General features: G+C 38.7%; 1 protein-coding gene across 2 annotated transcripts; it reads right to left on the reverse strand.

The window, feature by feature from the left end:
- Window positions 1–2,806: 2,806 nt before the first annotated feature.
- On the reverse strand, window positions 2,807–9,678 carry LOC149819213 (hsp70-Hsp90 organizing protein 3-like). 2 transcript variants are annotated; one of them, XM_089985585.1, is made up of 8 exons: window positions 8,686–9,678; window positions 6,117–6,405; window positions 5,725–5,810; window positions 5,253–5,476; window positions 5,106–5,172; window positions 4,941–5,000; window positions 4,295–4,438; window positions 2,807–2,965 (listed from the first exon to the last, which is right to left on the reverse strand). In XM_089985585.1, the coding sequence occupies exons 1-7, from the start codon at window positions 9,580–9,582 to the stop codon at window positions 4,325–4,327; spliced, it is 1,737 nt and encodes a 578-aa protein (XP_089841711.1). In that variant the 5' UTR covers window positions 9,583–9,678; the 3' UTR covers window positions 2,807–2,965; window positions 4,295–4,324. The 2 variants fall into 2 exon arrangements, with proteins under 2 accessions (XP_089841711.1, XP_089841710.1); XM_089985584.1 differs by lacking the exon at window positions 2,807–2,965 and having other exon boundaries at window positions 4,096–4,438.
- Between the last annotated feature and the right edge of the window lie 348 nt (window positions 9,679–10,026).

Genomic DNA, 10,026 nt, shown 5'->3' on the forward strand with positions numbered 1-10,026 from the left:
CTTCAATTGTCTTCGCTTCTCTTCCTCCTTCTCCTTATTCTTATTTTGTTTTTCCCTCTCCTCCTTTTCCCTTCGCTTCTCTTCCTCCTTATTTTTCCTTTGTTTTTTCCTCTCCTCTTCTTCCTTCTTTTGCCTTCGCTTTTCTTCCTCTTCCTTATTCTTCATTTGTTTTTCCTCTCCTCCTCCTCCTTTTGCCTTCTCTTCTCTTCCTCCTCCTTATTCTTCCTTTGCTTTTCTCTATCCTCCTTTTTTTACATTAATTTCTTTTGCTTTTTTTCATTATCCTCCTCCTTTCTTTGCTTTTGCTTCTCTTCGTCATCCTTCTTCTTCTTTTTCATCTTTACTTCTTCCTCATCATTCTTCGTTGGATTATTATCTTCAATATCCGACGAATTAGGTTCCGCTCTATACTTTACCAACAATTGCTTTCTTTCTTTATCATTCTCAAGTGTCATTATTCCGCAATATGCTTCTAATTGCTCATACAAAGCATATTGTTCGACGATTTTATCAAGAGTCATCCCCTCTAACGCCAAATTGTTTCTTCTCTTACGAATGTAAGTCATTGGTAACATGCACAACATAAAAACATCATTGTAAGATTTAGCAAACCTAAGTATAAATCATGGTAACTTCATAAATCATAAAAACACATGGTTACACGAAACTCACCGAGACGGCAAAGGGTGCTTCGATGAAAGCAGACGACGACAAAGATTTTTTGTGGAACGTTTAAGGAAAAATGTTGCGAGGAGCTCTTTTCATAGCAGAGGGAGAACTAATGATTATGAAACCCGCCAAAGATTTTATAATAAAATAACATATACCTTTACACGATTTACGTTTTAGGCAGTTTACGCAATGATGTCTTTGTCGACAACAATATTTTTCGATTGCCACAATGTAAGAATCAATATCAGCAAATCGATTATAAAATATCTTATGAAATCGATATGAAAATGTATATTGATAGCACAAAATTGATGTTAAGAATCAGCATATATAAATCAATATTAATAATCAAAACAATAACTTAAATCGATATTAGGAATCAGTATAAAAATCAATATTAAGAATCAGAACAATATCTTAAATCGATATGAAAATGTGTATTGATAGCATAACAATCGATACTAAGAATCAACATATAAATTGATATTAAGAATCAAAACAATATCTTAAATCGATATTAGGAATAAACATAAAAATCAATATTAAGAATCAGAACAATATCTTAAATTGATATGAAAATTCCTATTGATAACTTAAAAATAGATATTAAGAATTAGCATAAAAATTGATATTAAGAATCAAAACAATATCTTAAATTGATATTAAGAATCAACATAAAAATCAATATTAAGTTTTCAGAACAATATCTTAAATCAATTTGAAAATTCGTATTGATATCTTAAAAATCGATATTTAGAATCAAAACAATATCATAAATCGATATTAAGAATCAAAACGGTAATCTTAAATCGATATTAAGAATCAATATAGAAATCGATATTAAGAATAAAAAAAATATCTTAAATCAATTTGAAAAATTTTATTGATATATTAAAAGTCGATATTTAGAATCAACATAAAATCGATATTAAGAATCAAAACAATATCTTAAATCAATATGAAATTACTGTTGATAGCTTATAAATCGATATACACAATCAACATACAAATCGAGGGTTTAGGGTTTAGGGCTAGAGTTTACAGCTGAGGTTTAGGTTTTAGGGCTCAGGGCTTAGGGTTAGGGTTTTAGGGCTTAGGGTTAGGGTCTAGGTTTTAGGGTTAGGGTTAGGTTTTAGGGTTAGGGTTTAGGGTTAGGGTTTAGTAATATATTAAGGGTTTAGTAAGATATTAAAGGTTTAGGGTTTAGGTTTAGGGTTTATTGGTTTAGGGTTAGGGTTTAGTAAGATATTAAGGGTTTAGGGTTTAAGGTATAGTAATATATTATGCGATATTCATACTTATTTGTAAAATATTAAGTGTTTTCTAGTATCGATTTGTTAGATATTTATAATATGTAATTAAAACTTGTGCGTGAGAAATTTACATTGTAGCGATATGAGGTGTTGAAATCATTGTTCATTTAGCGATTTATATAAAAATCGCTTCAAAGCGTCGTACATGTAATTAAATAGTTGTCACATGAATCGCTATCGTCAACAAGTATAAATCGCTATTGCATCGCTATTGTCAACAAGACAAAATTTTAAAGTGATGATTACTTAAGAATGTTGAATTTTCGTATCGATTTGTAATATATTATGCGATATGAATATCAAATTGTAACATATTATGTGTTTGCTAGTGTCGATTTGTAAAATATTTCTATTATGATATTGAAACGTGTGTGTAGCATTTACATTATTGCGCGATTGCAGTGGCGATTTGCGTATTCAAATCATTATTCATTTAACTATTAAAATTGAAATCACTTCACAACATTGTAGCTATCATTAAATCGTTGTCACGTGAATCGCTATCGTCAACACATATACGATAAGTCATTTCTTTAATTGGCATAGTAAATAACAACTCGATGCATAGTATAGTGCGATGCAACTGACAATCATGACAGATAACATGAAAAATAAAAGTGCATGTAGATTTAATTTTGCATGGTCGACATGAAGACATTTTTTTGCCTCATAAGTGTGTTAGTTTTCATTATCCTCCTCATTCTTCCTTTGTTTTTCCTTCTCTTTGCCATCCTTCTTCTTCATCATCTTTAGTTCTTCCTCATCTTTTTTTGTTTGCTTTTCATCTTCAATATCTGATGGATCAAGCTTCGCATAATAAATATCCAACAATTTGTTCATTTTTTTCATTCTCAATGTTTATTATATTTTGGTATTTTACATAACCCTCACATATATCAGATTGGCGGATGATTTCTCCAAGAGTCATCCCCTTCAAAGACGAAGGCTTTCTTGTCTTACGAATTGTAGTCATCGCTAACCTGCGCAACACATAAATTTAACTGCATCATTATATGTTACAATCGCCTCCCCAAGTATATATTATTACAAATTATCCTATTCGTTAAACAATTACCAACATTACAAGTCATCACAATATTTAGCTTCATAAGTAAACATCGTAATATGATTTAGCAAAATTAAGTACAAATCAAGGTAACTTTATAATTACAAATAGCTACTGCATCAAACATATAAATCGTTGTACAAATCGCACCCTTCATAAGTACATATCGTGGTAAATCATAAATATATAAATCATAAATCGTAAATCGCTATTGCTTCAAACATAAATCGTTATAGAAATTTAGCCTTCATAAGTATATATCGCTATAATGTTGACCTTCGTAAGAACAAATCGTGCTAACTGTTTTTCAATACTTCGAAAGTGAATATGTACAAATCAATTTATTTCAGTATAAAAATAAGTGTTATTTAGCATGAATAGTAGAATCATTTATAATATTTAACATTCAGATCTACAAATCAATTTGTTTACATAACGAAACCTTACACAAAACTCACCAAAATGGCAAGTTTTGCTAATCCGACAATAGAAGAGAAACACTTAGAAGGTAGATACAGTCGATGGTGGCATCGGTGCTTTGACTACACTCCGACGGCAATAGACGACAAAAAAAGGTGCTCAAACAGCAGCAGACGATGCAGCAAACGATAACAAAAAATGCTCTTACAGCAACAAACGACGTCAAAGGTTGCATCATAAAAAAGAACTGTTACAACAGATGGTGCATCGTCAAAGTGATCCAAAAAGTTTAAGGCAACAGAGGGCGAGGAACTCCAGTTAAAGCAAGGAGTTTACTCCTTAAGGCGAAAATGATGATTTTAACCCTTTCCGGTGAGAGAACATTTTTGAAAAAGGTATAATTGTTTTTGCAAACACACTGGAATCTGATGCTAAGTGATGCCAACACACACGGAGAAACGAGCCCCACATGCTTACATACATTGCGCTCAATCAGACCCGAGAACACACACCTGCGTGTGTGGGTGGTGTGGGTGTGTGTGTGTGTGGGGGGGGGTGTGCATATAACATGCTTGAACACCACTCCCGTGATAAGCTCCCAAACAGAGCCTAAAAAACAACTAATTCACCGTACATAAACATCACCAATTAAATGACATGTTTAAGATTTTATTACAGTGCATCCACACACACACACACACAAGCACAAATATGCACATAACAAAAAAACACAAATTATATTGCTGTCAAAAAATCATGTCCATAAACATGGTTGACCAAAATAAATGAGAAAGCAACAAATGCTGGAACATTTTCTCTTCACCTCGGGTTATCTTTCTTTTCCACATGGACTTCATCTGATTTGAACTATGCCAGCACTTACAAGCTTCTGGATCTTGTGCATCACCTCGGGATTTTTGAGGTGCTCCTGTGCAGACTTCGGGTTTTCTTGGAAATCAATCAGCACCTGAAAAATATCAACGTGTTGTCATCTACTGCATCTAATATACGCACGCATGCATCCTAAGATACAAGCATGACTCAGATCAAAGATCTTCCAATCAGGCCCTCTTTTTTTGTTTTTTGTTTTTTGTTTTTTGTTTTTGGGGTTTTTATAGCCAAGCTGGGGATAGCCCGCCGGCCTTCAAACCCTAGGCCCTGAGGTTATCAGTGTGACTTAACCATCCAACTAATCTTTTTTGATGATGAAGTTCCCGCCAAAGCTGGTAAACTCTGGGTGGAGTCACCTACACCCAAGCCCTTATTGAGCCCACCAGTGAAGGGCACCCCGCACAGCTGGTGGGAGTCAAACCTGAGACAAAGGTGTCAGCACCTTCTCCCCAGGCCGGCTACTCCCACTCAACCAGGTCAAGTTTATATATGGTATGATTTCAAAGATCGGTGTGAAGTAACATTCCCAGATCGAATATGGGAACATACAAAATATGCCAACACGTGCAAAGATGTACCTGTCTCGTAATAGGATCTGAGAGAATATTTTGAATCTCAGGATCCTGCATTGCCTTTGCCTGAAAAAACAAAAGAAATTTTAAAATTAGATGCATAAAGGAAGAATTCCAGAAACATCATTTACAGGTACCAGCATCGCCTTTTTGCTATAATCCACCACGCACCTGTCTCTCCTTCAGCTCCTCAGTGCTTATCTCGCCCCTGTTGGTCTTGTTGATCTGCTCAACGCAGCTGCGATGATCCAATAAATATACTAAGTTTTCTTGTTGATAATGTGTGTGTGTGTGTGAGAGAGAGAGAGAGAGAGAGACCTCCGCACACCATCCATCAACTCCTGGTTGTTCTGGTCGTGTTTCAAACCCTCTTGGTATGTCTCCAATGCTTTGTCATACTCCTTCATGAAGAACTGTATCGCACCCTTCCTTGAATATCCCTTAGGGAAGGTTGGGTCAAGCTCAATACACTTCTCAGCATCCTTCAGTCCTTCAGGCAACGCACCCAGCTTGGTGTAGCAGGCAGCTCTATTGCTATAGACCTGTATTTGGAGACTATCAATTCTTTCAAGACACCTCCAAGCAAACTTCTCATACTCTATCACACAGTGGCATGCATGTGACATCGTGACAGAGTTGCTTTATAGCAAATTTACTGTAACGGTGGATGCACATAGACATTATGATTTATGGGATTCTAGGTTCCAACAAAATATGGGGTTTTAATTCCATAGCTTAAAGCAGAAAAAATTGACAAAACAACCAAAACACTTTAGCACAGGCGACTTGCCTTTGGGTCAACAGGATTCCTCTTAATGGCTTCTGTATAATGTTTCACGGCTTCAGGATACTGCTGTTGCTTGAAGTATTCATTGCCTGATAAAAGATGAGATCGGGGCTAGTATGTGAAATATCACTAAATAATCATAACAGTTAACTTATGCACATTTCAGACATTTAAAGAAATCCATATGATGTCTTGTCTATGGTTTTCCAATATATATATGCTAAAAAATAAGCACAACTGATCTGTCTGATCATGAGAGTACCTAATATGATAATCAGAAGAGAGAACACAAGCACAAAGAAAGCAAAATTCATACAATGATTTGCAAGTCATGGGATCCAATAACTATAGCAAATGAATGGTTAACCTACTCTCCTCAAATCAAAGTATGATACCTTTCTCACGTTCTTCATCTGCGAGCCTTGGATCAAAATATTCTTGTTGCTCTGCCTCTTTCATTGCCTTCTCTGCATCATTAAGCTTCTTCAAGGTATCTGGGTTCCGATGTTCAGTTAATGCCTTCTGGAAAGTTTCAATAGCTGGCTCATAGTCTTTTGAACATTTGGCAAGTTTCACTAAGGCAGTTCCTTTCCGAGTTAATGCCCTTGCAATCATTTTAAAGTCCGAGTGAAGCTCTCTCCCTCTCTCCACAGCCTTATCACAGTCTTTGATGCAATCCTCATACTGAAACAGAAAAACAGCAGGTCGGCCATTTTACACAAGAAATGGATATCACATATTCTTAGTGAACAAAGTAGGCATGGTTTCAGAATTAACAAAACCAGTAAACCGAGAAGACCAGTAAACCTAGCAAGAAACTGAGAACTAAGTGAAGTGTGGGCAGCTATATCGGCATCAACCCAGGAAGAAATAAAGAGAAGCAACACATGATGAGTCAAGTAGCCACGTTGCTTTGTATTTATCTATAGGCTAATCTCCAAGTCCATGACTAGAATACATGCACAAGGAAAAACAAGCATTACTCGAAAAGAAAGTTTGCTAAATCCTGAAATTGATTAATGGCAAGAAAGTAATATCTGCCGCAAGAAAAATATTTAACAAGCACCTCATAAGACACAGGCACCTCATAAGACACAGGCACCTCAAGGTCCATTCATATTTTCCAACTCGTTGTGGTGAGATCTCCATTGAAGCCAATACACTGCATCAGTGTGACAGCTCAGTCAAGTAAACTTGATACTGATTTCATGCCAGCTACCAATTTACCACTTCTGTGTTTCTAACCTATTAAAAAATATCTCAATTCTACAACCCACCACAGATTGCAGCTACCAGATATCTAAAGCAAGCTTTCCCAATGCATCTGGCATATTGCTGCTAGCACATATCTACAAAAAGGATTTTGTAGATTTTTCCAACTTTTAAATTCAAAAGTCCAAAATGTGTTTAAACTAATCGCACAAGCCCCACTAGTTTTGGAAGTGTTAACAGTCCAAAGCTCAGTAACCAAAGGAAAGAAAGAAAACAAAGGGGGAAAAAGCAAAAGAAATAATAGACTTTAATATGATTCCTTTGCCTTCCGTTGCACAACTTCCAAAAATATATAAGGCAACGAAAATAATTTTGAAACTGCATTCATCTTATGTTGAGATTAGAAGATCTCATCCAACATCATAATGGCATCACCATTTATGGCGATGTGACTGCACAAAGACCCACTCTATATTTCTATCACTCAAAACCAACTTTTATAACATATAAAAATTAAATAATTATGGCAGACAATTCTGTCTGAGCAAATCCCTCAACAAATTATAGGTTTTAAGTTGTTTCTTATGACAGTGGATGGCTTGGAGATGTAAAAGTCCACAAATATCTGAGCTAAACTAGTTTAGAAAATGAGGAAAAAAGAAAAGAAAAAAGAACTAAAAATGAAAACATAGTTTGGGAGGTTTCAAAAGAGAGAGAGAGGATCACGTCAGAGACACCTTGGATGTCATTCATCTTAAAAATGAATGACACTCATCATTGTGAGCCGTTCATTGTAAAGCATTCTGATGCCGCCCATCCGAAAGATGAACGACATCGTATAAAGGATTGGGGCCCATCCAAGTGATGGTCATCCCATTCATACAGATTTTGGATGCCGTTCATCAGGAGATCAACGGCATCCAGAGGTGCTCTGATGAAATACTGATCCCATCTCTTTAAAAAATGCATCAACAGCAACATTTACTCCTAAGAAATAATAACCATTGTCACTGTCATTTTCACCATAATAAAGGACTTTATTCGCAAAATTTGGTAAGTTTTGAGGCTCATATTTCAGTCCATTTCCACTTTCCACCCCTGCCGCCAATCCCGCTTTAGGGATCCCTTCCACCAGGCAAATTCACTTTTCAAAAAAAAGCGCCTAAATCACCCGTGAATTCTTTGGTTATCTCTAATTCGCTATTATGAAGGGTGGATGACGCATGAGTCTATTGTGTCCTAAACAACTGATTCCTATTATGTTTTTGCAGGTTCACCAACACTCGGTAATGAACCTTCTCTTTTTGAAGGGAAAACTCGTAATAAACCATATTACATGAAAACAGCCAAATAAAATCAAGAGCTTCAAAATCCGAATCTACCTTTTATAGTTCATACATGGTCGGCCATCCAAGTAAATAAAATCCTAGCAAACCACAATGTATTCTTGCAAGGGGTACAAATCTATCTAGGATTACAATCCAACACTAAGACGAACGTCAACCAAATCCAAATGAAGTGTGATAAGATTCAGAGACAATCTCAAAACATAGTTTCAATGTTGGACGCAGAAACGGAACATGTATGCGCTCATTCGGATGGGAAAATACTAAGAGAACTCAATCAAGCTGATAACGTATCAAATTGACAAAACAAAGAGACCATCCAATGCAGTTTTGCATACCAAACTATCATCAAACTGAACCATTGTCAAAAATTCCGAGAAGGGTTCATAAAAAATAGCGCTCTTACCTTTCCCATTTCCAGGTAAACGGCCGCTCTGTTTGTAAGATAGGATATATCCCGGTCATCGAGCTCCATCGCCCTCGTGTAGTGCTGGATAGCCTTGTCGAACTCCTTCTTCTTGTAAGTTGCATTGCCCGCCTCCTTCTCCCTCTGTGCCTCGGCCTTCCTCCCCCTCAACTCCTTCTCCTGCTCGCTAACATCCATCGGTTCAGGCTCCGGCTCCTTCTTCGGCCGTGCCTCCTCATTTTCTTCGCCACCGCTCGGCGTGGGCATTGGAGGCACGTCCCTCTCCATCTCCTCCGGAGTCCCCTCTCTCAACTTCATGTTGAGCAGAACGCCCAACACCTGCATCATCCTCGGATCCTGCAGGTACATGTTGAGATTGTTAGGGTTCTTCTGCACGTCCTGGATCATCTTGAGGAAGTCCGGCTGCTGCAGGTACGCCCGCGTCGTCGGATCGGCGGTGAGCTTCGCCCACAACTCCGGCCCCTGGAAGATGTTCCCGAAAAGCGGCGACGATCCCGCCGGCCCCGATCCCCGGTTCCTGCTCGCGAGTGCCGACTGCGCGTCGGCGAGCCCCGACTTGAGGGCCTCGTTCGAGGGATCAAGATCGAGTCCCTTCCGGTAGGCGGAAACGGCCTCCTCCAGGCTGCCGAGGCCGACTTGCGCGGCGCCGAGCCGGCTGTAGCCCTTGGACCAGTCGGGCTTGAGCTCGACCGTCTTCTTGGCGTCGGCGAGCGCGTCGGAGTACCTAAGGAGGGAGGCGTGGGCGGCGGAGCGGTTGGAGTAGAGGACGTGGTTCGCCGGATCGAGGGCGATGGCGTCGGAGAAGTGCCGGACGGCCTCGTCGAACCGCCCAGCCGAGAACGCGGCGTTCCCCTTCGCCTTGGCTTCGTTCGCCATGACGATTCCCCCCTCTGCAGCAGACTGTTGAAACGAATCTAGTGGGTTTGGGTTTCAAAAGCGGGGAAGGAGATTAGGGTTTTGCAGAGACAGAGGTCGACGACGAAGGGAGGATTTAAAGGGAGACGGTAAAGGAGTTCCAGCGGTCGCTTCTCGAAGCTTCCGAAGGGAACCAAAAACCCAGGAGATCCTCGTCATTATCCAACGCGTCACGCACCAACCCGTTTCGGTATGGAACGGATCAGGTCTCGGATCTAGCGGGATTCGTGACGTCATTATCAGGTGAGGGGTACCTCTACCGTCGGGGATTCCCTTTGGATGCCGTTCATCTCGTAGATGAACGGTAACAGACCACCATGGTTGAAACGTTTGCTTCAGCCGTCCATTATAAATACTTCTATATTAGGATGTCAATCAATGGGATTTTATCCTATATCCGATCTA

The sequence above is a fragment of the Nuphar pumila genome, chromosome 13 (assembly GCF_984573655.1).
Source record: "Nuphar pumila chromosome 13, dmNupPumi1.hap1.1, whole genome shotgun sequence".
Taxonomy (NCBI): Eukaryota; Viridiplantae; Streptophyta; class Magnoliopsida; order Nymphaeales; family Nymphaeaceae; genus Nuphar; species Nuphar pumila.

What these genes read in the sequence shown, in the direction of transcription:
- LOC149819213 (XM_089985585.1), bottom strand. Translation starts at nt 9,582, where the DNA reads ATGGCGAACGAAGCCAAGGCGAAGGGGAACGCCGCGTTCTCGGCTGGG. An exon ending in TTTACCTGGAAATGGGAAAG is followed by an intron (nt 6,406 to 8,685) that starts GTAAGAGCGCTA and finishes TTTCTGTTTCAG; the next exon opens with TATGAGGATTGCATCAAAGA. An exon ending in AGATGAAGAACGTGAGAAAG is followed by an intron (nt 5,811 to 6,116) that starts GTATCATACTTT and finishes ATCTTTTATCAG; the next exon opens with GCAATGAATACTTCAAGCAA.